The sequence below is a fragment of the Festucalex cinctus genome, chromosome 1 (assembly GCF_051991245.1).
Source record: "Festucalex cinctus isolate MCC-2025b chromosome 1, RoL_Fcin_1.0, whole genome shotgun sequence".
In the NCBI taxonomy this organism is placed as follows: domain Eukaryota; kingdom Metazoa; phylum Chordata; class Actinopteri; order Syngnathiformes; family Syngnathidae; genus Festucalex; species Festucalex cinctus.
This window is the reverse complement of record NC_135411.1, coordinates 1969595-1996947: the sequence shown is the minus strand read 5'-3', so window position 1 is coordinate 1996947 and position 27353 is coordinate 1969595. Positions and strand designations below refer to the sequence as shown.

The 27353-nt window shown below is 50.6% G+C and overlaps 3 protein-coding genes across 10 annotated transcripts; 2 read left to right on the top strand and 1 right to left on the bottom strand.

Annotated features, from left to right (window-relative positions):
* Positions 1-627: 627 nt before the first annotated feature.
* Positions 628-7826, top strand: LOC144013186 (tripartite motif-containing protein 55-like). Of its 3 annotated transcripts, XM_077511798.1 has the most exons (9): positions 628-1157; positions 1450-1622; positions 3817-4000; positions 4176-4271; positions 4348-4581; positions 5225-5247; positions 5335-5459; positions 6350-6597; positions 6677-7826. In XM_077511798.1, exons 1-9 carry the CDS (start codon positions 1038-1040, stop codon positions 6749-6751), a joined length of 1278 nt encoding a protein of 425 aa, XP_077367924.1. In that variant the 5' UTR covers positions 628-1037; the 3' UTR covers positions 6752-7826. The 3 variants fall into 3 exon arrangements, with proteins under 3 accessions (XP_077367924.1, XP_077367932.1, XP_077367927.1); XM_077511806.1 differs by lacking the exon at positions 6677-7826 and having other exon boundaries at positions 5335-5558; positions 6350-6489; XM_077511801.1 differs by lacking the exons at positions 628-1157; positions 1450-1622 and adding an exon at positions 1778-2215.
* Positions 7827-10438: 2612 nt separating this feature from the next.
* On the top strand, positions 10439-18477 carry ubtfl (upstream binding transcription factor, like). Of its 5 annotated transcripts, XM_077511770.1 has the most exons (20): positions 10439-10583; positions 11983-12075; positions 12138-12313; positions 12386-12469; positions 13194-13349; positions 13463-13527; positions 13601-13721; positions 14071-14181; positions 14251-14378; positions 14571-14712; positions 14776-14817; positions 15454-15576; positions 15670-15798; positions 15887-15997; positions 16426-16496; positions 16563-16752; positions 16828-16875; positions 17444-17584; positions 17658-17786; positions 18204-18477. In XM_077511770.1, exons 2-20 carry the CDS (start codon positions 12021-12023, stop codon positions 18252-18254), a joined length of 2073 nt encoding a protein of 690 aa, XP_077367896.1. In that variant the 5' UTR covers positions 10439-10583; positions 11983-12020; the 3' UTR covers positions 18255-18477. The 5 variants fall into 5 exon arrangements, with proteins under 5 accessions (XP_077367896.1, XP_077367895.1, XP_077367891.1 ...); XM_077511769.1 differs by having other exon boundaries at positions 16843-16875; positions 17658-18477; XM_077511765.1 differs by having other exon boundaries at positions 17658-18477.
* Positions 18422-27226, bottom strand: fastk (Fas-activated serine/threonine kinase). Of its 2 annotated transcripts, XM_077511764.1 has the most exons (12): positions 26732-27226; positions 25566-25779; positions 24851-25469; positions 24343-24637; positions 23658-23845; positions 21608-21756; positions 21319-21535; positions 21071-21230; positions 20556-20647; positions 20080-20488; positions 18828-18942; positions 18422-18767 (listed from the first exon to the last, which is right to left on the bottom strand). In XM_077511764.1, the coding sequence occupies exons 3-12, from the start codon at positions 25428-25430 to the stop codon at positions 18681-18683; spliced, it is 2292 nt and encodes a 763-aa protein (XP_077367890.1). In that variant the 5' UTR covers positions 25431-25469; positions 25566-25779; positions 26732-27226; the 3' UTR covers positions 18422-18680. The 2 variants fall into 2 exon arrangements, with proteins under 2 accessions (XP_077367890.1, XP_077367889.1); XM_077511763.1 differs by lacking the exon at positions 25566-25779 and having other exon boundaries at positions 26732-27223.
* Positions 27227-27353: the final 127 nt, after the last annotated feature.

The window sequence follows — 27353 nt, the reverse complement described above, 5'->3', positions numbered from 1 at the left end:
AATACATGCAAGACTTGAGATGATTTTCCTTTTCCAATCCAGGCGCGTATTTCACAAAGCAGGTTCAACAAACTGCGATGAACCCTGAACAACGAGTTGAATTCTCCATTTTTGAAGCAGAGAAAACAAGTCCTTAGTTTTCTTTTTCTACTTCCCGTTTTGTTTGGGAAAACGACTGAACGAATGATACGCGGATTCAAGTGGTGACGATCGAAATTCAGCTCACCAACCTTGCCCGCTCATAATTCATCCAAATTGCACATAATTCTCCATATACGACGACTGTTTGGAACTAAACGACATCCAGTGTCGACTTTGTGTACAAAGTGTTCAAGTTGTATGTCGATTTCAAATCAATCACGTGTGTCACTTCTGCAGTCATCCAGTTTAGCCTATTAGAAGAAGTTTTGCGGATTTTCTTTGAAGCAAAACGTTTTGTTGACACTTGAAGAAGTTTTGCTCGATTCTTTTTTCAGTGTTGTTTACTCTTCAAGATGTTTTGCTTGAATTGTTTTTAGTTTTCTTTACACTTCAAGTTTTGCTTGATTCTTATTTTAGTTTTGTTTACGCTTCAAGAAGTTTTGCTCGATTCTTTTTGGCACAAATGTGATTCCGTACTTTTCGGGGTCCTTTGGGAAGGGACGCATCGATTCACCTTGACCAGGTCCGCGACGGGAGCCACACCCTGCAGCCACCATTTTGACAAAAAAACAAAACAAAAGCCAAAGGTGACTACGAGATGGCGTCCAGAACGCTCTCATCACTCATCAGGCGCTGAACTCCGATGGTGGCCAGACTTTCACGTTCTGCGGCTTTGCCCCCTTCACACACTCACTCTGTCATGCCTCCCGTGACTTTGGCCATATTTGGACATGTCGGCATGGCAACAGCTGACGTGCTCGCTCATGTGTCTAAAAACAGACTCAAATGTGACACAGTCTTCTTCTTGATTGTTTTGTCGACTGGATCGGCCGCTTCACAAGGTCTCCACAGCGTCGCGGTCTTGGCAGGGAGCTGCTCTCCCACGGTCGACAGTCATGGAGAGTCTGGAGAAGCAGCTGATCTGTCCCATCTGCTTGGAGATGTTCTCCAAGCCGGTGGTCATCTTGCCGTGTCAACACAACCTCTGCCGCAAGTGTGCCGGCGACGTCTTCCAGGCGAGTCTGTCGATTGATTGATTGATTGACGCCGCTGATCGATGACTGCATAGCCGATAGGTCAAGACTTTTGAGCTGGCCGGGCCGCCATATTGCTCCTCCCAAGAAATGTTTTGAGACGGTACTTAGTAGAAACAGCATCAGTTAGGATGTTTTGAATTTGGAAAACATAAACAAGAGGCATTTTTTACAACTTGCCTTAAATACATGTATCAAAAAAAAACCCAGACCGGCATTTTTCAGACCAGTTGTTTTGTGTGAGCTGGTCCCGAATCTCAAGCTCCTCCCACAGGCAGCCAACCCCTACCTGAGCTCCAGGACCGGCTCCATAGCGCCATCCGGCGGCCGCTTCCGCTGCCCGTCGTGCCGCCACGAGGTTCTTCTGGATCGCCACGGCGTCTACGGGCTGCAGAGGAACCTGCTGGTGGAGAACATCATTGACATGTACAAACAGGGAAGCGGCAGGTACGCACACGCGCAGCGCTTATAAAAAGTCCACACACCCGTGCAGAAATGTTCCCTTTTGGATGGAAACGATGTCCAGCATCATGTGACCTTTCACCTCGAAAGCTCAAATGAAAACAATGACATCTTTTGGAGCGGGTAAGTTTTGGGTTTATCTTGTACCTGGGGATGTTTTCAAAATCAACCAATCACACGCCGACTCACGTTTCAATAGCACAAGTTCGAGTAGAAGTGATTTCGAACGCTTCACACTTTCCTCTCTCATCTTTTGCTTGTGTGGAGTTTTTCTTGTCTATGGTTGGTGTTTCCATGTCGTCCTGATTTCTCCCCTTGTCTCGTTATGGTAAACCTCGTCCACCTGCGTGTGTCTTCACTTCCCAGCATGTGGGACCAATCAGTGCTCTCAGCCTATCGCCTTCCTCAGGTGTGTATCGTTAGTGTTGCTCTATTTAGTCAGTGGTCTTTGTTCAGTCCAGTCCAGTCCAGTTCAGTCCAGTCCAGTCCAGCATTGTTGGTCTCAGACAAGTTTACTCCATGTCTTCATCACGTCATTGTTGTGACCTTTCAGTCGCCCACGTGACCTTCAAGTTGCTGTAAGTTGCCCACGTTCTGTCCCCGCTCATTGAGTCCAGGCCAACTGTCCTCTCTCGTCCGGTCAAGTCTTGGCGACCTGTCCTCTCACATCACGTCCGGTCAAGTTTGGCGACCTGTCCTCTCACGTCCCGTCCTGTCAGTCTCCCTGTCATGTGTCCCCGCAATTGGGTCCAGTCACTCGGTCCACGCCCCACCAACCGTGCCAGCCTCCACTTTGGCGAAGGCTCCACTTCCAGCGGAAGAAAACCACAAAAGCCGAACATTTGACTGGGGTGTGTAGACCTTAGTCCAGGGAAAGGAAACCCTGGTCCTGGAGAGCCGCAGTCTCACGTTTTATCGTCTTCACAACCGATTGAAATGACCTGATAACGAGCCTGACCATCGTATCAGGTGTGTTGGAGAAGAGAGACATCGAAGACCGTGTTCACACGAAAGCCTGTTTCAGTGCATCCGCACGAGTTTCTTAGCGTTTTGGGCAGTTGGTCCACACGGCGGTGCAGTTTTGGAGCATGAAAGCGATCATTTTTGGAAGCGGGCTCCAGAGTGGGAAGATTTTGAAAACGTGCCCCGTATGTTCCAATAAACGAAGTGCGCATCTGGAATTCAAGGTGCATTATGGGTAGCGGCGTGGTGCATTGTGGGTAGGCGAAACTACCAAACGCTCATTGAAAATGAATTTGGATCCGATGGAATCGGCTCTGATGGAAACGCTTCAACGGCTGGAAAGTTGCTGTTTTTTTATGAACATGCATCGCATGCGGTTTACCGACGTCGGGAAGTTGACTTGCAAGCTTTCAAGTGTAAAGTTAGGCAAAGATTGTCACCACTCTCGAATCTCCGCCATTCAAATTGAAAGTTTTTCCCCTCGCGCATGCGCAAACTTAATGCGCACGTCGCTTATGTCGCTCCAGTGATGACGTCATGTCGTGTGACTGCGCACGAACCGGCAGTCTGTCAACAACAACAATGGCGGATAGCCGTGTCGTCGTCATCTGTTCAGTGGTTCGTCTTCTCTGCTTTCCGTGAACTTCCTGTAGCAGCACTACAGCGCCACCTCAGGCTTGGCATATATATTACAGCCGTTGAACGACCAATGGCCGTCTTGTTTTGTTCACTGGCATGTCTTGAAACGGACAAGATTTGCTTGAGCAACCAAGTGAATAACGTCGGAATAAGGCCTAAAAGTGTCATGATTGCTTCTCCGGAGGGATTCCGGATTCCGTCCTGCATACGCATCCAGTTTGCAGTGTTTGTCAAACTGGAGCTCGTGATGGGCTGCAACTTAAGGAGGAGGCGGGACGTCCGACTTCGGCGTGACGCACACCGCCGCCGTTTCCGGTTGCGTGTGCGGAGTGTCTGTCTCGGTTCTCCGAAGCATTTCAGAGAGCCGAGACGCACCTTGGGGGGTGCGAGCGACAGGATGCGTCCCGTGTGTCGCAGCGGTGGCCGGAATCGGCATCTGTGCGCGACTTCCGGCCGTCGCTGGCATCTGCCCCATTAGCAACAAACCGTTGGGATTGCTTGAGTTTGTACAGCGTATGCTGATAAATCCAAATGTCCTCATCCCAACCCTTGCAAAAATGTGTCTCACGTCTGTCAGCAAGGCCACGACGTCACCTCCTGCCGTGGGGGCGGAGCATCCCGTGTGCGAGCATCACCAGAAGGAGAAGATCAACATCTACTGCCTGAGCTGCGGCGTGCCCACCTGCTCCCTCTGCAAGGTGTTCGGCGCCCACAAAGACTGCCAGGTGGCGCTCCTGGACGTCGTCTTTGCCAAGCAGAAGGTAACGGCCGTCGCTGGCGCTGGCGCTGGCGCCGGCGGCGCTCGGAGATGCTCATCCAAGCCAGGAAGCTTATTCATATTAATGAGGCTTTTAGTCCGCTGAAAAAGGTGTTGACCAAATCAATTTTGTTGCCGAAATAACTCGTTTTTGTCCTTGTTTGCGTGCTTGCGAGCAGGACGAGCTGAGCGAGTGCGTCTCGCTGCTGGTGGGCGCCAACGAGCGGATTCAGTCCATCGTGGGCCAGCTGGACGACACGTGTCGCGCGCTGGACGTCAGTTGGTCTTGGCGCCGCCCGCACGTAAGCCTTCCCGGGACTTGCCGGTAAACCCGACGGCCTTTGTTGGCAGGACAACGGCCGGCGGCAAAAGTCCAAGGTGTGCGAGTCCTTCGACCACCTGTTTGCCGTCCTGGAGGAGCGCAAAGGTCAGCTGAACGCCCGCATCGGCGCCGAGCAGCAGGAAAAACTGGACTACATCGCGGCGCTGCGCAGCAAGTACGGCCAACATCTGGAGGGCGCCGCCAAGCTGCTGGAGAACGCCATCAACGCCATGGACCGCGCCGAGATGGCCGTCTTTCTGCAGGTCAGCCTCAAGCCGCAAAAACGCGGCCCAGGTGCTTCTGCTCGACCGGCGAGTCATCCGGCTCGTGTCCACCTGTTGAGGAGAAGCCAAACTGTTCCATGCTTTTGACTTGTTGGGCCTGCTCGGACCCGCCGTTGCTTCTCACGATCGCTTTGGGATTTTGCTGCCCTTTCTTTCTGGAAAGTGGCTACAAACCGCTTTTTCAATGCATCGATAATCTATCGGGAGACGAAGAATCACGTCACCGTCACACTCTTAGTAACAATAATTTGCCCAGATTCTGACATCGTCCAAGAAATCCGAAAAAAATCCGAAAAACGATGACCAACAGAGGGAGACGGGACAGAAAGCCTGTCAGGACTCGCTTATCAGTGACTCGAGATCGGAAGTAAGAATGGAAGATGCTTGCTAGGTGATAAGGGGGAAAAAACAAAACTATGCCCCCCTTTGGCAATCCAGAATCCAAGCCGTAGTTTCCATCTTGGGGAAAAAGTCCAGCAAACGTTTTGACAACGATTGGGTCTGTGACTTTCAAGTTGGCCAATGTCACAAACGCCATCAAAAGGACGTCACATGTCAAAAAGATGAAATTGTGGCATGGGACGTCATTTTGATGAAACGTCAAATGTCGTTCTTCTCTCAGGACAGCAAGCAGCTGCTGCAAAAGTGAGAACTCGATCGACAGGCCGGCTGACGTCGTTTTGCGATCACGTCGTCGTCGCTAAGCGTGACGTCGGGCGTGCGTGTGCGCAGGATCGCGGCGGGAAGCGACACGTCCAAACTGGAAAAAGTTCACTCGGGATATGAGAAGATGGAGCACTTTCGTGGCAACTTTGAGCGCCAGAAGAGGGCGCTGATGGCCGTCAACTTCGTCAAAAGTAACACGCTTGACATTCGACAGCAATGGCTGCTGCTAGCATCTGTTAGCACTTTAGCATGTGGAGCAACAAACGTTTAACAACTGCTGCCGCTAGCATGTGAGTTAGCATGTCCGCATCTGTGAGCACGTCTTCACTTGTTAGCATGTGAAACAGCAAAAAATGGACAACAACAACTGCTGCTAGCGTCTGTTTTAGCATGTGGAACAAAAAAAAAAAAAAAACAAATCAATAGCATCGGTGATTTAGCATGACTTGTTAGCATGTGCCATGTGGACCAGCAAAAACATAACAACGGCTGCTAGAGTCTGTTTTAACATATCATCACTTGTTAGCATTTTAGCATGTGGAACGACAAACATTTAACAACTGCTACTGCTAGCATGTGAGTTAGCATGTCACCATTTGTGAGCACGTCGTCACTTGTTAGCATGTGGACTAGCAAAAAAAATGACAACAGCTTCTACTAGCGTTGGTTTTAGCATGCCATCACTTGTTGGCATTATAGCATGTGGAAAAACAAACATTTAACAACTGCTGCTTGTAGCATGTGAAATAGCTTGTTAGCATGTGGAACAGCAAAAACGTGAAACGGCTGCTACAGTCTGTTTTAGCATGTCATCGCTTGTTAGCATTTTAGCATGTGGAACAACAAACATTTAACAACTGCTACTCGTAGCATGTGAGTTAGCATGTTATTGTTTGTGAGCACGTCTTCACTTGTTAGCATGTTGTTAGCTGCTAGTATCTGTTTTAGCATGCGGTTATCGTGTGCAACGACAATTTCTGCTCGAGCGTGTGACTTAGCATGTCATCATTCATCGGTGAGCACGTTAGCAGGTTAGCTGCGAGTTAACCGCGGAGTCAAGTGCGAGCGCGCTGTCTTCTAGCGGACGGCGGCGAAGACGACAAGGTTGCTGACGGGAGCACTTTGAAAGTGGGCGGAGCAACGCCAGCACCGTTGGCCAATCATCAGCCTGCTTCGCAATCTCAATTTGAGGCCCCGCCCCCGCCGACCCTACACACCAAGGCTCCTCTTGCGGGCGCCCGGGCGCCGCCCCCTCCGGCCAAAGCTCCACTTCCGGACGCCCGGGCCCCGCCCCCTCCGGCCCCACCCGACTCTAACCCCGCCCCACAGGTATGACATTGCAGCCCTTCTTCGTCGTCGTCGTCATCATCATCAGGTTTCTTTTTTTTCTTCTTCTTGTGCGGCGCAGGCGGCTTCAGCTCGAGTCGTCGACGCCGATGATGCCAACAAACACGTTTTCTCCTTCAGCTGGCTCAACCACTAACGACTTCTTCGTCCTCGTCCTCGTCCGGTCGTCAGCCTTGACTGAAAGCGAAGCCAATAAATCCAATTTTTGTGCTCTCTTGATATTTTGTTGGACACGAAACTTTTGAAGTCCATTTGCAGCAGTGCAAAGTCCAAATTTATTTGTCCTCTAATTCATTTGATAATGATGACTTTTCACGCATATTTCATAATAGAAGTGGTCGCCATGTTTATTGGACAAACACGTCGTTCAACTTGACCTGTCTCCAACAATAACCACCTTTTGGTGGTTTTACTATGCACCAAAATACAAACAAGTGTTGTTTGTTTGTGTTTCTTAGTCGCACTCCCTAATCGGGACGTAACGATGGCAAATGATCACCATATGAAGCTGATGATACGGGTCCCTCGGGGAGTCGTGCTTCGGGAGCACGGGGTACCGGGCCCCCTGATACGGGCGGTTGGGTCCCTGTACGACCGTTTCCGGCAGTAAGTCGGATTCGTTTCCGACGAGGGTCGGACTCCGCCAAGGTTGCCCTTTGTCACCGATTCTCTTCACAACTTTTATGGACAGAATTTCTCGTGGCAGCCGAAGCGTTGACGGGTTCCGGTTTGGTGGCCTCAGCACGGCATCTCTGCTCTTTGCATTTGATGTGGCGCTGTTGGCTTCATCCAGTCGGGATCTCCAACTGTCACCGGAGCGGTTCGCAGGTGTGAAGCGGTCGGGACGAGGATCCGCACCTCCAAATCCCAGAACCTGGTCCATGTGCGTTTGTCCTTTCCCACCACGTTGGAGTCCGTCGGGCACCTTGGAGGTGTTTTGGGAGGTTCTCTTCGGATGACGACGACCTGATCGACATGCCCCACCAGATGGCGCTGTTGAGCACGATAACTAATTGGTCTTCTTTCGAGCTAATGATCGATAACGTTTGATTTGATCAAGAATATTTGAAGAGCAGCTTCCGAACTTGGAGGAAGACTTTTGTTTTGTTTTTTTTTCCGATTAATTGCAGAGAACTGAAGCGGGCTTTTGTTTGTTAATAAACATTTTTTTCCCCAAAAATCATCATTAAATGAATTGTGTACAGCAGCAATATTGTTTTTTTTAAACCCTGCTTGAGTGTCATTTTATTGTCATGGTTTGGGTTAGTTATTGGTTTTACTTTTGTCATGGTTCACTTTTGTCTTTATCTTCGTGTTTCTTTCAAGGGATACTTGACTCATTTAGCCAATTTTTGGCAGTCAAACGTGAATATTTTTGCCGATGTTCATTATTTTTCACGTAGACATTTTGCAACGGGCGGCACGGTAGTCGAGTGGTTAGCACGTCCGCTTCCCAGTTCTGAGGTCTCCGGTTCGAGTCCAGGCTCGGACCTTCCTGGGTGGAGTTTGCATGTTCTCCCCGTGCCCGCGTGGGTCTTCTCCGGGTACTCCGGTCTCCTCCCACATTCCAAAGACATGCATGGCAGGTTAATTGGGCGCTCCGAATTGTCCCTAGGTGTGCGTGTGAGTGTGGATGGTTGTTCGTCTCTGTGTGCCCTGCGATTGGTTGGCAACCAGTCCAGGGTGTCCCCCGCCTACTGCCCACAGCCAGCTGAGATAGGCGCCAGCACTCCCCCGCGACCCTTGTGAGGAATAAGCGGTCAAGAAAATGGATGGATGGACATTTTGCAACTTGCTGTCGACTGAAAATGACATCACAAAGGGCTCAGGTAACCAATCACAGCTCAGCTTGTCAATGTCACATGACCAAACCTCGAAATCAGGTGAGCTGTGATTGGTCGTTACGTGAGCCCTTTGTGATGTCATTTTCAGTCCACAGCAAGTTGCAAAATGTCTTTTGAAAGGTGCTAATTGTAGGTGGAAAAATAATGAAAGTATCAAATGAATTATAGACAAAATATTCACTTGTTATTGCTATAATGTGCTCAATAAGTGAAATCCATCCATGATCAGTTTTTTGTTTTGTTGTTGTCGTCCTTGTGCGTCCCCTCGTCTTGTCAAGAATTATGTCCACCTGTGTTTTGGCCCGCCCCTCCTCATGTGTCAACCAATCAGCACCCTCTGCCACTTGTGCTTTGCCCAGCTGTGTCTCGTCGTGTCAATTAGTGGGTGTATTTAGTATGCGTCGATTCGTTGTTGTTGACGTTTGCTGTTGAAATTCTTCATTGACAGCCGCAATGATGGAGACGTTCTTAACTGGCATCTTTTAAGCTTTCAATGACTTGGAATCAAATAATTTTCAACCATCACTATTGATTTTATTGGATTGTAAAAAAAAAAAGTTCCCGTTTTTTTTTGTGTCACTTTGTGCTGATCGTAACAAGCTCTACAAACAGCAGCCACAATAACATCTGAATATTTAAACAATATTTGTTAGTAGCGTAGGGCTGCACAATATATCGAAGAAATATCAATATCGCAATATCAATTTGATGCTTTGATCTGAATTTCAGCAGTCGGTCAGCCGCTAACTAAAATGTGCATCCGACATTTTTGAGAGGTCATTACAATGACAAAACTAAGATTATATTGAGGTTGCTGATTTTGCTGCTAATTCTTCCATGAGATCATAAAAATGTCATTTCTTTAGCTCCATGTTAAATATCGCGATAATATCGATATCGCTATGTTCAGCAACCTTATCGCACATCGTGAGATTTTCCGATATTAGTCGCTTTATTCATTGGCTGATGTCATTTTACAAAATGCTACTCATGAAAAAACAAAACCACACTTTATTTTCTGTTGGTGGGTGTGGCCTGGAACAAATTGACGACATGATTCATGATTTGAGACAAAAGTTGATTTCGATGCACCATTGTACAAAATGCTAGTTTAGAAGAAAAATGTAAACACTTGAATAGAAAAACTTTAGTGTATAAATCATGAACATGTCACATCACACCGATGAATTTCAATCATGACGAATGGAATTTGATCACATTTCAGAACAAAACTGCAATCTGGCTGTCAAGTGTGAAAATGTTGGCGGTTCCGCAATGGAAATCATTCAGCATTTGTCTTTTTTTGTGTGTTTTGATCCTGGCTGATGTGTGACTGTATTTGAGCGCGAATATGCTTGTTGTCTTTGCCATCATCGAATAAATGCAATGAATCGATCGATCAGATCAGATCAAAGTGTTTGGAGACAGACGTGCTGTTCCTCCAGGCCAGCAGGGGGCGCTGAAGACACAGAGACGCCGGCCATGGTGACATTGAGTGTTTCCCGACTGCTTTCGCTTGCTTTCTTTCACCCAACAACACCGACTCTCGTCTACTGTCGGCTTGGCTCGTGTTGACTCGTTTTTAAGTTTGTGCTTTTGATACTTGGACGGACTGCTTTCTTTTTTTTTTTTTTTTTTTCCCCCGCCGCCTCCCAGACGCGGAGGTCCGAGGCAGGTCCCCGTCGGTGTACGGGCCGGCAGACACCGGCGCTGTCATCGCTTTCAGCGGGAACCAGCCGTCGCGCCAGCCGGGGCCCATTGGCGCCCATTGGCGCCCATTGGCGGCCGCCGGCCAGCCAACATTTTCGGTTGTCTTTTCGCTTCCAAATGGAATTAAGCCAACAAGCCCCACAAGTGCGCCGCCGCCGCCGCCGCTCTCGCGTCGTATCCGTCGCGCGCGCTGCCTTTCTCCGCCTCGTCTTCATGTTTGGCCGCGGAGGTCCTCCCCCTGCGGCGCTGGGCGGAGTTTCAGCCCGGACCAGACGCTCCTTTTGTCGGATCGCTTTCGAGCCGACTCCCCGGAGCTTCGGCCAACGACGGAAAAGGAGGCTTCGGATGCGAGCGCGGCCGCCGAATCGCCACACGGTGTCGACGAGCGTGCGGAGCGGACACCGGAACTGCGAGGTGAGTCCGAAGGCGGCTTTTGTTTGTTGCTTTTTGGGCCACTTCGGCGCCGTTTTGGGGCCTCCTCGTTGCTGGCGCCGTCTCGTCTTCTTCTTCTTCTTCTTCTTCTTCTTCATGGCGGCCTCTCGGCGAAGGCTCGTTAGCTGCGACAAGCTAGCAGAACCGCCAACCGAACACTTTGCTTGTTTTGCGCTTTCTAAATGTTTCATGTCGCCTTTTCATCTTCTTTTTGTGACGCACGTGGCTCACTACACGTCGCCAGCTTTGTTTTTTTTTGTTTTTTTGTCACGTCATCCTTTATGAATCTCGTTTGGCCTCATTTAAGAAGTGAAAAAAGACTCGACGGCGGCTCGTGTTGGTGCCAGCCGAGGCTGAGGTGAGTTGCTGATTCGTGCCGGAGAACTCGCGCCGTTTCCGGCCGCCACGACCAACGGACGTCATCAGCCGTGGCCGACATGATCGCGTTCTTGCCTTGCAGGCGGATTCTTCACTCGACCGCGCAAATGTTGCATCGACGCGATGTCAGATCAGTTACGGGACTGACGTCACAACGTGACGAGAGTTTGAAGGGGAAGAAAAAAAAAAAAAGTCTGAAATGCTCAGTCAGCTTTTTGAAAGAGTTCTTGCCTCCATCCCGTGGACTGATCTAGCAAAAGAAAAAAAGGTTGTACAGTAGTGTTAATTTTATCCGCCATTTTTAAATTTCCTCTCAGTTTTAGTCCAGTTCAACCACGCTTGTTAGTTATCATAGTTAGTCCACCACATCCCAGTTTTATTTGCTCGACTATAAATCGAGCATTTTAGTCAAAGAAAACATTTTATTTGTCTGCTTTTAGTCAACAAAAACTGTCGTTTTAGTCAGGACATTCATTTAACCCCTGGATATATTTTCTGTCAGCAGATGTGTTGAACAATTCAGATCTAAAACTATTTGACATCAAATGTTCTCATCTTTTGGATGAAAAACAATTTGAGGATATCAACAAGTGGCAACTCTGGAAAAAGTGGTACATTTGTGAGTTTGAGAAAAAAACTCGTAGATTTGCGAGTTTAGAAAATTTTTCTGGCTAATTTGCCACTTTGGAAAGTTGCCATAATTTGTGACTTTTTTTTTTTTCCCAGCATATTGCTCCCGCCCTCTAATAAAAAAAAAAGAAGAAGTTATTTGTGGCCCTAATAATACGTCATCGTAAAAATCAAAAACTATCAAAAAAAATCCAATAGAAATCCAATTGCCGTTGGATGATGTCGACTTCACGAGCAGCTTCCCATGATGATAAATGACTGATTGTTTGCTGATAGTGTTTCCAAATATGGTCACTGCACAACTCTCGAACATTTGTGAACAAACGTGACTGACGGACGATCTTATTTAAAGATTTGAACTTTTGTGTTGAAGCGGAGGGGGCGGAGTCAGCTCTGATCAGACGCCAGGCGATGAACGGCGGCGGCGCGTCGGCGCCGCAGAGCGGCAGGCTGAAGATCGTGACAGGTAAGCGACGGCAAACGGCGACGTGCCGCCGACGACGACGTGACGGCGGCGCCTGTGTGCAGACGAGTGGCGCCAGGAGGACTGCCTGACGCTGCTGGAGAGAATTCGCAGCCTGCTTCCGGACGGCGACGCCATGAAGTACAAGACCACCGAGTCGCACTTCGACTGGGACAAAGTCGGCTTCGGCAGCTTCACGGGCGAAATGTGCCGGCAGAAGTGGAGCAAAGTGTCCACCGAGGTGCGGACGGGTTAGGTCGCGACCCCACCCGACCCCACCCGACCCCACCTGACCCGTCTGTGTCGTCCGCAGGTGCGCAAGTACAGGACCATGACGGAGCTCATCATGGACGCCATCGAGTTTGTCAAAAATCCCTACAAGGGCAAGAAGATCAAGGTCAGATATCCACAAAAATCGGGACACTTTGTCTCCCGATAGATGAATCGATACGCCGACGCAAGTGTCGCCATGTTTGTAGTTCATACAAGGGCTCCGTTCTTCACGACTTATTGCGCAATTCCTTGGCGGGCCACTAGGGGGAGTGCCTCATAAGCGTGGTGGCGAAATGGACGCAAAGAAAACTCATCAGCACGCTTTGACTTGGCTCCAGATTTTTTTGCATACGTTTCCATGAAAATGTGGACTACATCTTCAATTTTAATGTTTGCTTATTTAATTGCTTTCCAGAAATCACAATGTTCTCATTCTCTGAGACAGTCGTGTAAATATCATTCCAAATCTGAACATTTCATTTCACTTGGCCGGATCAAAACAAATGTTGAAGCGGCCTTCCTGACCTCATTTGCAAATTCACTTCCTGCTTTAATCGGATCAGACAAATGTTGACGATGTGAGGGGGGAGGCGGAGCCAAACTCTTGCGCGCTGACCACTCCAAACCATCAAAATGGCCGCCCGTCACCCCCACTGATAGTCGATAGCCCATGCAAGCGGTTGGAAGTCACAGGGCGGCCATCTTGCTACTCCCGCCTTTACGGACATGTGACATATATGCAGAGGGGCGGGGCTTTGTGTCAGGGTACTCGCTATTTTTTAACAGGTAAAAGATCATCATCATAATAATAATCATAATAATAATGTTTGTTTGTGTGCGGGCACCAGACGCATCCGGATTTCCCCAAGAAGCCGCTGACGCCGTACTTCCGCTTTTTCATGGAGAAGCGAGCCAAGTACGCCAAAATGTACCCGGAGATGAGCAACTTGGACCTGACCAAGATCCTGTCCAAGAAGTACCGCGAGCTGCCCGACAAGAAGAAGGTGCCAGAAACGCGCCGAAACGTCTCGCTGCAGGCCCAAAAAGGCGCTTTGGCAGTTGTGACACGTTTGTTTCTCGTCCGTCTCGTTTTTTTGTGTTGTTTTTGTGGTTGCAGCAAAAGTACGTGTTGGACTTCCAGAATGAGAAGGAAGTCTTTGAGAAGAACCTGGCGAGATTCAAGTAAGGCGGCGGGTTGTGATGTGGGAGTGGTGGTGGGCGGGGCCGGCCGCTGACCGCCCGTTTGCCGTCACAGGCACGAACATCCCGACTTGATGGAGGAGAGGAAAAAGTCGGACCTGCCCGAGAAGCCAAAAACTCCTCAGCAGCTTTGGTACAACCACGAGAAGAAGACATACGTCAAGATTCACCCCGAGGTGAACGAACGAACGGACGAACGAACGAGCGAACGAGCGAACGAGCGAACGAGCGAACGAACGAACGAACGAACGAACGAACGAACGAACGAACGAACGAACGAACGAACGAACGAACGAACGAGCGAGCGAGCGAACGAGCGAGCGAACGAACGAGCGAACGAGCGAACGAGCGAACGAGCGAACGAGCGAACGAGCGAACGAGCGAACGAGCGAACGAGCGAACGAGCGAACGAGCGAACGAACGAACGAGCGAACGAGCGAACGAGCGAGCGAACGAGCGAACGAGCGAACGAACAAACGAAAGAGCGAACCAACGAACGAACGACAATGACGATGTCGTTTGCAGGTGAGCGCCAAGGACCTGAAGGAGGCGCTGCGTCGCCAGTGGTCGCAGCTGTCGGACAAGCGTCGTCTGAAGTGGATCAGCAAAGCGCTGGAGCTGCAGAAGGACTACGAGGTAACGGCGAGCGCCCCGTCGTCCAAACGCGCCCGCCCGCGCACCCACACGTCCGATGTGCGTGTTCAGGACAGCATGCGGGCGTACCTGCGGGCGCACCCGGACGTCACCTGGGACGAGCACGTCCGCTCCGTCCTCACCAAAGCCGAACGGCAACTCAAGGACAAGTTTGACGGACGGCCCACCAAACCTCCTCCGTGAGAAACACGCACGCACGCACGTTTCCTCGCATGCTAACTGGCTAACGCTCGTTTGTGGCACATATTGCTAGTTATGAATCAGCCACTTGTTGATGACTTATGAGCAATGACTTGGTGGGCCACTAGGGGGACGAGGGGATGGAAATGTCCCTTTTCTTGATTTGGTTTTGTTTTGTTTGTGCGCGTCAGTAACGGCTACTCGCTGTACTGCGCCGAGCTGATGGTGAACATGAAGGACGTTCGCAGCACGGAGCGCATGGTGGTGTGCAGCAAACGCTGGAAGCTGATGAGCCAGAAGGAGAAGGACGCCTTCCAGAAGCGATGCGAGCAGGTTGGCACCAGCAAAGACGCCAAAGCGTCACACGGGGGCGCTCACCTGAACTTTTGTCCGCAGAGGAAGAAGCAGTACGACGTGGACCTGCACAGGTTTCTGCAGGTACGTTTCGCCGGCCACAAACTTTTTAGGCAAAAATGGTTTGGGTGGGAATTCTGGAGCGTCTCGCGATTCGATTCCCATTCCAAATGATTTGATTTCTGCTCATCAGCAAATCCAGCCTGACTCGCTAATGCGAACGCGCCACTTTTAAAGATGGACTCTTCTTACAAAAGGCCTCAGGAACGTTTCAGCATCTCAACATGACGCACCCGCATATGAAAAACCAACAAAAATCAACTTTTATTGCCACCGCTTGATGGTGACTCTTTCAACTTGGACGCACGGAACCACACTGCCCCCTAGTGGCCACCTTTTACATTCATTTCAATCAAATACAATCGGCAGCATTTTTGCAACTATTAGTACGTCTTGCGTATTAGATGGAAATACAAAAACAAGACAATTCAAAACAGTCCAAAATATGTGAGACCAAAAAATGCAACATTATAATGATGACACAAAATATTCACTGCAAATACACATCAATTATAATGAATTAAAAAAAGAAACTTTATTCCACAAAAACTCGTCAATTCCCTCATTGATGTTTTGCCGTGTTGCGTTTGGGGAACTCGTCACGACTTGGCAAAACTGAAAGCGTCGTTTGTCGTTTGTTGTCGTGGTCTCGTCCGGCAGAGTCTCCCGGAAGAGGAACGCGAGCGGGTGGCGAGCGAGGAGAAGCTGGGCGGAGCTCGACCTCCTCCGGCGGCGGCGGCGGCGGCGGCGGCGGCGGCGGCCGTCTCCAGTCCGCCCGGCAAGGTCGCTCCCAAACTTTTTCATTTTCAGCCTTGAAGGTCACATGACCGTGCAACATTTTGATGATGGTCACATGATGACTGGGGCCCCCCGCAGGAGGAGGAGGCGGAGCTCTGGGCCCCGCGCGGCGGCGGCAGGAGGAACGTGAAGCTTCCCGAGACCCCCAAGACGGCGGAGGAGGTGTGGCAGCGCAGCGTGGCCGGCGACTTCCTCAGCAAGTGCCGAGTACGTCCGGCGCCACAATAAAAGCGGCGTGCCCGCCCGCCGCCAAAATAAAAGCTGAGCTTGTTTCGTCTTGTTTGTCTGCTGGCAGAGCGACCGCAGGCGAGCGCGAGCCGCCATGGTGGACGCGTGGAAGGCCATGGACAAGAAGGAGAAGATCCCCTGGATCAAGAAGGCCGCCGAGGACCAGAAGCGATACGAGGTCACTCCGCAAAAAAACACAAAAACCAGCATCGTCGTGTACGCACGCAAATGTTTGCTTCCTCGACGTTTCTTGACGCAGAAAAAAATCCGAACCGACGACAAGAAGCCACAATGTCCAAATGGCACTTTGGAAACGATCAATTACGGCTTTTTCGTCGGCTTGGGAATCTCCCCATTCGATGCCATTCGCATTTTTGGATTGTTCTTCAAAGTAAAAGTCAATGTTTCATCAAAAAAGGAACCCAAATCACGGACGACTCGAGAAACGGTTTGCGTGCAACATTTGCCGCAATATAACGGCCATTTTGATTTGGTTGACTTAAAAACACAAATCCAGTTGAAGCGGAAGACGGGCACAAGAAACAAATGTTGCGGTTGTGATGGAAACGCGGCGGGCTGACCTTGTGCCACGTTGTGTTCGCTCAGAGGGAAATGTCGCAGCGGAGGCCCGGTCAGAAGAAGCCCAAGTTTGACGGCGAGCCCAAGAAACCGCCCGTGTGAGTGCGCAGCGAGTGGGCCGAAAGCCCCGCCCACCGGCTAAATCCCGCCTCGTGCTCCAATAGGAGCGGCTACCAGATGTTCTCCCAGGAGCTGCTGACCAACGGCGAGCTGAACCACTTCAGCCTGAAGGAGCGCATGGTGGAGATCGGCAAACGTTGGCACACGCTGACGCCCGGCCAGAAGGACGCCTACAAGAAACACGTGGACGCCGCGCAGGCGCGATACCGCGCGCTGCTGGAGGCCTGGCTCAAGGTAACCCCTCGCCGGCCCTCGCCGGCCTCGGCGCCCGCCAGCCCGCCAGCCGAGCCGTCAGTAACCGCCGCTCAGGCTTTGTCTCCGCAGGATCGGGCCGCCTACAAGGACTTCTCCTCCTCGGTGAGTTCCGCTAACGCTAACGCTAACCGTGCGTTTGACTCCTCCCGGCAAATTGGGACCATTCGGGAGGACCAAAACTGCCAAAAGTCAAAAAAGTCAACGACTTGCTCACGCCACCGATCGCACGCACTTTCCAAGCCGAGACACGCTTGGGACCGCCCCCGAAATAAATAAATAAATGAATGACTCAATAAATAAACAACTCAATAAATCAAACACTAAATAATTCAATAACCTTATTTATTGATTGAATGAATTTTTATTATTATTAATTCAATCTCTGATGTAATAACCTTATTTATTAATTGATTGAATTATTTTATGATCTCTTCTTATTGCTGCTGGACATGTAAATTTCCCAAAGGGATCAATAAAGTCAAGTCTATAAATGAAAAAAAAAAATGATAAAGAATATAATTCAAAGATTAGATTTAAATGTATATATATTTTTTACTTATTTTTTTTTTGTGCTCTTTTTATTTCCATTTTTTGAATCATTTATTTCGTGATTGATTTGTTTTGAATGATGTCAAGTTTAACCTCGAATTCCGATTTACTCGTCCTGCAGAAGCGTCGCAGCACGTCCAAGGCCGTCGGTAGCCCCGCCCACAAAGTGCTGGTAACGGCCAAGGGCAAAGCGGCGGCCTCCTCCAAGGCCACGCCCCCCACCGCCGGCGCCGCCAAGCGGGCGATGGCGTACCGGGCCAAGGTAAACGCCGGCCGGGCCGCCGAGCCAAAACGATCGATCGGCGACTGACGTGACGGCCGACTCGCGTTGACAGCGGGACGACGTGGCGTCCGACTCGGACGACGACAAGAGCAACTCGTCCGACTCGGACAACGACGACGACGACGAGGAGGAGGAGGAGGAGGACGACACGTCCGGGAGCAGCGACAGCGAGGATGACGAGGTGACCTTTCAACTGTTGATTGACAGTCGCCATGGCGACCGCGAAACTCAACAGGAAGCGGCGATGTACAAATAGGTCTCATTTTGTTTCGAGCGTTTTTGACGTTTGGAACGCTTGAGCATGTTCAAGAACAGATTTGATTGGAAAGAAGGCTCGGCCAATCAGATCGAGCGTTAACTCCCGCTGCCTGCGATTGGCTGGACAATTCTTAAAGTGAAAAGTGGCCTGAAACTTGACACTTTTTTTTTTTTAACTCTGTGACCTTTTACCTTTTTTTGCAGCAAAATGCTCTGCCAGTTGTAAGGTTGACAATGTTGACGAGCCTCCTAATTGGATGCTCAAAAATACTTTTTGTACTCGAGTAATGATTGGAATGTGATACTTTTTTTTTCCTTTTTTTTCTTCTTCTGTGCGCAGCGCGACGACGACGACCACACGACTTCCGAGCAGTCCAGTGACTCTGACTAGCTCCGCCTCAACATTTGGTGGGTGGGGCTTAGTTTTTATTTGACAGGTGGGTGGGCGGGGTTTGTACAGGAATTGGGAGGGGCCTTGTTGAAAACAGATTAAGAAATAAAAGCACTTTTTTTTGTTTGCTTGGATCGTGTGCTCATCTATGACATCACAAGCCAGGGTCATGTGACAAGATGGAATTTATTGACTATAAACAATCACCTGATAAATAATCTGACCTTTAACCCGTCATCCCATTTTCTTTTTTTTTTTTTTTTCAATCAAAACATGCGCAGATAGCAATGAGGCCGTCACGACAACGTGCCGCCGTCGACCGCTTTGTTCTTTCCTGGAAAGTTTTGCGTCCATCTGGGAAAATCCAAAGCAACAAAGCGTGGCTGGCTGGATGCGTGACATCACGTGACGTGACGTGACGTGACGTCACGGCGGCACGTGGAGCAGCTTGGCGCGGAGGTACGTCTTGACCTCCTCGATGCCGTTGAGCTTCTCCAGCTCGTGGTAGGGCAGCTGCAACACACGACAGGGTTAGCTTAGCATCCGTTAGCGGCGCGGCGGGCGGCGGCGCACCTGCAGGATGGCGTAGCCCAGCAGCCTCAGGTGGCGGTCCCTCATGGCGCGAGAGCCCACCAGGACGCTGGAGTTGTGGCAGTAGTGCCACTTGTCGTTCACCGAGATCACCAACCTGACCGGGAGGGACACGCAAAACGCTGCTAGAACAAACCACTGATCTATAGATGTGACTGGATGGCCGCTAGGCCAAGACTTTTGAGGCCGCCATCTTGCTCCTCCCAAGAAACGTTTCTGGCCATACCATCTTAGAGCAGTACCGGCTATAGTCTGGAGTGGCGCTGTAGCGCTGCCACAGGGAGTTAACGGAAGAGTAGAAGAAGAATCAGCGACAAGACGACCCACTGATGATGAGCCAAGACTTTTGAGGGGGCGGGGCGGCCATATTGCTCCTCCCAAGAAACGTTTCTGGCCATACATTGACAGGATCCAAATTGGACAACATTTGAGACACGACTTGGTAGAAAAAATGTTTAAATGAATGAAACAAGTTACTTGAAATACAAGTCGAAACGATTTGTTAAATGATGTTTACAGGATCTTTGAAGTAACTTAATGAAGTATTTTCATAACTCTTCTGATGAAACATGGACTTCATGGACTGGTATCTTTTTTTTTTTTTCTGGCACTAAGCAACTTTGAGGAGGACGGTAACGAAAAGAACCGACAAATGTGCCGACTGCTTCATGGCAACCGATTCGTTATAAAGTCCATTTGAATGTCGACGCGCGAACAAAAAATGACGCAATGCGCGCTTGTCCTCATGGGAAATGTGGTCTTCCTTCAGGCAGAACATGACCACTTTTGTCCAGATGGTGGCGCCATCATCAACAAACTGAAAGTTCCTTTCAAGAATTTGAAGTGCAATTCAACAAAAGATGCCTCTGCCAAATCTAATATTGGCCTCGAAGGAACTGAGCATTAAAATAAACGGGGGTCTTCAAAGCACTTATTGACGTATTTTTAACTTATTAAAAAGAAATAGTGAGCACCTTCCACTAAGTACCTACGAGCTGGACATATACAATAAAGAGTGAGCGCCCCGCCACAAACTCCGCCCCCCAGCCTATACTAACTGCCTCCGAGCTGGAAATGTCTCATTTGTACGTATAGCGTATAGTTGATCCAATAGTCTGCTGGTGAGGTGGGAGGAGCAAGATGGCCGCCCTGTGGCTTCAACGGCTTGCACGGGCGTGTCCGGGCTAGCGGCTATCCAGTTATATATTCAGATCAGTGGAGCAAACGGACCCACCTCCTGATCTGCTTGTCTTCCTCCGGGGCGGAGCCGTCGCCGGCCGTCGCCTGATCCGCCGACGACCCCGCGCCGACCTCGTCGGGGAAGAAGAGAGCGTTTGGGGGGACGGCGGCGGCGGGCGCCGGATCCCCGTCGGAGGCGGGGCTGCTGAGCGTGGAGCCGTCGTGGCTCTCGAGCGAGCGGTACTCGGCCACGTAGTACTGGGGGCCCGAGTCCGAGGGGGCGGCCACGTACGCCGGCTCCGTCGCGGCCCCGGCGCCGTCCACCGCGCCAACGTCCAGCGCGGCCAAGGAACTTGACAAGTCGGCGATATCGTCGTCCGCTTCCTGCGTCGAGTCGGCAGGCGACGGTCCGCCGGACTGGATGGGAAGAACCCGACCCGCCGGGTCCATCCGCAAGACAAAGTCTGGACAAAGAGGGCAAGACCTGCATGGGTCCGACTGTCACGGGTACATTCGCGCGTGCGGCGCTACCTGTGAAGTATCCGGGCGCGAGGACTTGGTCCTGCTTGTAGTTGTCTTCTCCGAGCAGCTGGCGCAAAGCCTCGCCCACCACGCCTTTATAACTGACACGGATGCAAACGCAAGACCAAACAAAGGCCAATCACATCTCAATTAGTCTTCTCATTCGTCAAACTGGATTGAAAGAGGAAAAAATGTGGACTACGTGCAATTTGTGCAGAAATTGCGTGCGAATGCTACGAAAGCAAAACGGTGCATTCAGGCTACTTTGACAGAGGCAGAAACGTTGCGTTTCTTCGATAATGTTTGAAGGGCAAATCATTTGGCCGACTGATGTTTGAAGGCCGATTCCAACAGTGAAAAATCGCCTGAACAACAAGTAAATCATCTTACAAATCCCGATGAAAACAAAATTAGCAAACATTGATGTCAATTTCATCGGCCATCAGATTGACAAAATGGCCGATAATCGGCCTCTCTCTACTCCAAGCCAATTACCGATGAAGCGATTCCCTGTTGCGCGTTACCTGTACTTGCGGTTGACCTCGTCGGCAGTGAGCGCCTGGTGGAACATGAGCACCTTGAGGTCCGGGTGCAGGCGGGGGCCGCGGTAGTCGGGCCGCTCCAGCTCCAGGGCGGCATCCAGCAGGGACAGGTAGCGGCGCACGATCAGGACGCAGGGGCTGTCTGCCGGCGAGAGGGAGGAGGGGGCGGGGACAGCGTGAAGCGGGCGGGGGGAGGGGCGGCTCGCTCGCTCGCGGGGGGCGGTACCGACTGGTGACGTTGCCGACGAAGGCGGGCGAGAAGACGCGGTGCAGGACGGCGCCCGGGAAGCGGCCCAGCTGGAAGAGCGACATGAGGATGTTGACGGTGGCCAGCGGCGAGATCATGGCTTTGGACTCCAGGACCTCCTCCAGGACTCGGAAGAACTGGTCCCGGTTGGGCGGGCGGTAGCTCATCCTGCTGAACGGAAACACCAGCTTCTGGATCACCTGCACGCAGCGGAACCGGGGTCACGTCGGGGTCCGACTCAAGAGGTGGCGATGGCCGCCGGCCCCGCCCACCTTGCTGTCCAGATGCTCCGCCTTCCTGACCAGGAAGTTGGCGATGGCGTCCAGCAGGGCCGTCTCGCGCAGACGATGGCGCGCCACGTACTTGGCGATGAGAGACATGCTGGACGCGCTCAGGCTCTCCTCCTTCTTCGGAAGCTCCTCTAAAACACACGCACGCACGCACGCACCTGTTCAGGTGAGAGTCTCGCCTTTTTCTGACTCGTCCCTGAACTTTCACAAAGGTGACCTGCTCAAGCCGTTTTGTGTTTATCGTCTGTTGGTGAATTTTAGTCGGGGCCACAAAATTTGACTTGAATTTGACTTTGTGGAAGGAGAGGACGCCGGTCTGGACCGCTGACCTGTATAAATGATTGGATAGCCAATCGTCCATACACGCCCATTTCATTCAAAATAATACACAAGTTTCCTCCTGTAAACATTAAGCACATCATTTCAACATGTATTTACGGCAAGTTATAAAATGTGTGAAGTGAGTTGAGTTAAATTTAAAAGATCAGAAATGATGCGCTTTTCTTGGGAGGAGCAATATGGCGGCCTCACAACCTCCAAAATCTTGGCCTATCCAGTCGTATATATAGATCAGTGGTCTGGACAAGCGTGCAATCAAATCACAAGGTTCAAAATGGCGCCCGTTTGTTTGGTTTGGGGTGAAAGTCCGTTTGAAAATGTCTTTCAAACTCGTCGGCGAACGGACTAACGATGGCGCCGTCGCGGGAAGCGGCGGCCATCTTTTCATCATTGCCGCTCATCGCCTCAATCGAATGCGTATATTTGCGTGCGCCATTTTTGCGTTCTTTTCTCGAGTCGACGCTTGTCCAAATATGGCCGGCAGAGCGGAGGTGGGCGTGGTCACCGACTGGAATGGGCGATGCTACGATATGATATTATCACGATGGATTTGAAAGGAATCCATTTCAGCCATTTTCAGGGCGGAAAACTTCATATTCATGTGTTAACTTCATTCTTTTTCATGTAAAATGAATACCTTGAAATGATGACATCACCAGTGCTGACAAAGTAGGTAACAGCCAATCATGGCTCACCTGTTTTCTGGGGTTGGTCAGTAATCTGAGCCATGATTGGTCGTTACCGACTTCCTCAGCACAGGTGACGTCATCATCAGTTGACACCAAGTGGCATTTTTAAAAGGTATTAATTGTATCCAAAAAATAATGAAGTTAACACGTTGACAAAAAATAAACTTTTTACCCCTGAAAATATATTCCTTTAAACATAGAAGGGCCAAAACATGCCAAATGAAAATTCAACTGCAGTAAAAAATAAAACAAAAACTAACCAGCAGAGGGTGCTCGAACTGCACAAATGTAAATCAATCTGACTTCTTCAACAGATGTGCTGCTTTTAACTGACGGACTGGCAGCCATTTTGACGTTTGCTCCGGGCGGTTTGACTGGATTTGCATGGCCCACAATATTGTCAAAACATGGAACCTACCAAAAGAAAAATGAGAGTCTCTTCTTTCATCAGGAAAAAAAAAAAGTAATATTTCTATCTGTTTGCATTTTGCAGCAATTAGCATGAGAATATTGAGAAGTTTCACAAATAAAAGTAATTGATCTTTTTTTCAACATGGCCCTTGTTGATCTCATTTGCTCTGCTGCCACCTGCTGGCCGTTTGTGTAATATAGCAGTTGAGATACTGCATCAAAGCCTTCTGCATGCTCTCGTATGAAAACAAATAAAAAGCTGCACAGGCGAGCGAGCGAGCGAAGCAGGACGACTTGCGCGGATGGCGGCGAGGACACGCATTTCATCCGCGTACGTTTGCGAGGCTTGGCATGATCACGCCAATCATCAATTCCAGTCGGCGACGACGCCCACCCGTGCGGCAGACGCGCCACGTGCACGTCATGATGGCGGCTCAGAACGCCGCCATCATGCGTGCGCTCAAGCCTGTCGCTCGGCCAACAAAATAACATCGGCCACAAATGGCTTTTTTTTGCGTCGGGTCAGGTTTGCAGAAAAGGACGGACGGCGCCGCCGCCGCCATCCGACTTTTTCCCAAATGTTGCCAACGGACCGGCCAGGCTTCTGATGAACCTCTCCTGCCGGTTCTGGTAGAAGAGATGCGAGCCGAAGATGAACTCCAGACTCTTGTTGTCGGCCTGGCGGGCGCAGGCCGCCAACATCTCGTCCAGCAGCGCCATCTCCTGGTCGCGCATGCCGCTGACGCTGGCCAGCGTGTGCTTGACCGCACGCAGGATCTTCCTGCAAGACGCGCGCAAAAGCGCAAAAGCGGTTGTCAGTCAAACAAAACTACAATTTGAAAAACTATTTCGTTCACAAAATAAGATACTAAGGAAAATGCTGTTGAAAAAAGTGTGATTAATTATAATAATTAATACAACATATAGGGGGTTAGGGTTAATAAAATATATCATGAATAAATATATATCTAATCTAAAGAAGTAATTCATGTGATTTGAAGTGGATTTATTTTGTTTTGAAGCGCAATAAGGACGTTTGAAAAGGTGTCAGGCAGGAGTGACGTCATTGAGCAGCAGCCAATAGAAAAGCAGCAAAAGATGCCGATTGCGCACATATTTTTCAAAACTAAAACTAGGACTGAAATGAAGCATTTATTGGTATTTATTGCAATGGATTCAAAAAAGTTTGGAACTCCATTTGAAAATGAAATGACAAGGAAGTGAAATGCAAACTTGCCAAAGTGTAATAAGGGCGGAGGGCGGGCGTTGGGCGTTTACCTTTCATCGGGCGCCCGCCGCCGGCTCTGCTCGTGCTCGTCGTGGTCGTCGCCGCCGTCGCGCCACTTGAGGCGGTAGTAGGCCAGCAGCAGGAAGAGCGTCTGCGGGTGGCGCTCTCGCTCCAGGTTGCCCTCCAGCGCCGGCAGGCAGGCCTCGGCCAGCGGGTGGCGGCCGCCCGGGTGCAGCTTGACGCTGGAACTGAACACCATGGACACGTCCTTCTGGTTGAAGACGGACAGACGCCCGTGGCACTCCGCCTCCAGCGCCGACACCATGGCGCAGTCGCCGGGGAGACCTGAACGACGGCGCTTCACTTCAACAAAACAAACTCAAACTGCAATTGTCGCAAACGTGTCCTTGCTTTTGGTTTTTGGGTCACGAATTGAATGCATGAGCCTTCATTGGAAACGTGATTTCAAGTACGCCGATTGGGACATTACGAAGCGGAAAAAGGACGCCGCGTTTGAACGCGCTTTGGAAACGGCGGCGGGAACGTCCGGCGACTCACCGAGCGCGGCGGCGGCGTACAGACAGTTGACCACGCTGAAGTTGTCGAAGGCGGCGCATCCGCCGGCGACGGCGTCGCACAGCGAGCGGAAGTCGTGCTGCTCCAGCAGCCGCCGGCCGTCCTCGCCGCCGGCGCCGTCCTCGCCGCCGGCCTGCAGCAGCTGCGCGATCTTGTGCAGCGCCACGGCGTAGTGGTTGTGGGAGATCTTGGCCGGGTTCTGGGCCAGCCAGCGCAGAACCTCGTCGGGCCGGCGCGAGCGCTGGATCAGCCGCTTCATGGTGAAGAAGGTGTCGTAGCTCACCTTCTCCTGGATGAAGTTCCACGTCTTCTTTTTGCCTCCCGTGTGAAGGTGCGGCGGCGGCGGCTGAAAGCGCGCTCCCCTGGCGCCGGCGTACGGCAGCGGCGGCCGGTACTGGTGAGGCTGGGGCACCTCCTGCGGCCCTCCTCCTCCTCCTCCTCCTCTTTTCCCCGCTTTGACTCCGCCCCCGGCGCCGTACAGGCGCGTGGCGGCGTACATGGCGGGCAATTTGGCGGCGGCGACTTGGCTCAGCACGCGCCACCCGGTGGACCAACGCAGCATGGTGCCGGCGCCGGATCAGACGGACGCGCCTCTGTGCTCCTACGTGGGACCACAACGCAAGTTTCGGTCACAACGTTCACTTTTGCCTAATCACTGCCAAGGATGACGAAAGCCATCTTCTTTGATTTCTTTTACTATTCACGGTCTGTTTCCAAATTGGCAAGTGACGTCACGTTGCGGCTCATCGCTGAAGTTGGGGTCCCACTTGGCAAGTGGAATTGGCGTACACGCGTCCTGGTTGCAACTCGGAAAAGTCCCACTTCCGACCATACTCCAATGCGCCATTCATTCATTCATTCATAAATATTGGACATCACGTGGCGTGCGTGGACACTATGCGGTTATCTCCCTGCATGAAATGATACGCTCAACTGTATGGAATGTTTATGAAATAGAATAAAAACAATACGTGAAGCAAAATCGAGAGCAGGCTGGAGGTCAAAATGAGTTTTCAAGGGATACTTGACTCATTGAACAATTTTCAGCAGTGAAAAGTATTTTCATGTACAATTAATACCTTTTTAAAAGTTGTTTTTTGTTTTTTTTTTACTTGCAGTCGACTGCTGATGAGGAAGTTGGCAACGACCAATCATGGCTCAGCTTACTGACCAGACCTAGAAAACAGGTGAGCCATGATACCAGGTGATGTCATCATCAGTCGACAGCAAGTAGAAAATGGACTTTTTAAAGGTATTAATTGCACATGAAAAATCATGAAGTTATCAAATTCATTCTGGACAAAACAGGAACTTTTCACTGCTGAAAAGTGTTCAATGAGTCAAGTATCAACACAAATGAATAATTTACCACTATCCACCATTTTGGTTGTTTACTTTCGCCTGGAACGCTTTCAGGGAAAGGCCAACTCGGACTCTCATCTGCACAAGTTCACCATAACATCGCTCGCTGATTGATCAACCGTTTGACAAAATTTCGAGCTCACATTGACTGTTTTCTAATTCACTCGCGTTGACGCGCTTCCTTCCCTCCACCGCAAGGGGCGCACTTCAACGTGACGTCACACTCAATGGGTCTATTCGCTTGGACAGCAGCTACGTCATCTCACGTCACACCTGATGGTTGTTTGGGACTCGTGCTAGCCATTAGCAGCGGCTAACAGTAGTCGCCGCAAGTGACAGTTAGCTACCAGTCAAGGCTGTCACACAACAACAAAGTTGAAACAAGACAGAAAAGTCGCGTTAGCTGCTGGAGGCTAACACGTTAGCATGGACGTGTCCTTTCCTTCTCGCCAGTAGGCGAAAAGAAGCAGAAAACGGGGAAAGGGCGCCCGGTAGCCTTACCTCATCGCTTGTGTCAAAAGAACGGCGGCCGCTGTCGGTGTTCGGTGACCGCGCAGGCACTGCCAGGCAGGCAGCGGTCAGCCGTCTCACCTCCACTCGCGCCGCCGCCGCCGTGTCTCGCACACCGCCTCGGCTACCCGGCATGCAACGGCCCGGCCGCCCTGCCGCTCGCTCGCTCGCAAACGCTCCGCGGACGGCGCCGCTCGGAGTCCGTTTCGACCGTTTAAATGCTCCCGGGCCACGTCGAGTCTATTTTGTCCTCCGTCGAAACCTTCGTTTGACTCTTGTGTTCACTTGCGCCTGGACTCGGCAAAGTTGGCGACATCGCGAAGGGGTGCATTGTGGGAAGTGTAGTTCACCTTGTGGGCGGACCAACATGCGCGACATACAGTACGTCGCAAAGGGGTTCGTTATGGGAAGCGGCGGATCAGAAAGTGCGACATTCATCGCAAAGTATTCCCCAACTGCCCAATTTTTCTTTTTTGACAAGAGAAAATGTTTTGTGTGGTATTTCTGAAAGAGTCATCCCATGACCTGGTCATTAATATTCACGAAATTCTCGGTATAAATAAATAAATTAAAAAATTGATTCTTGATGTTGTAAACCAAACTCTTCAATGTT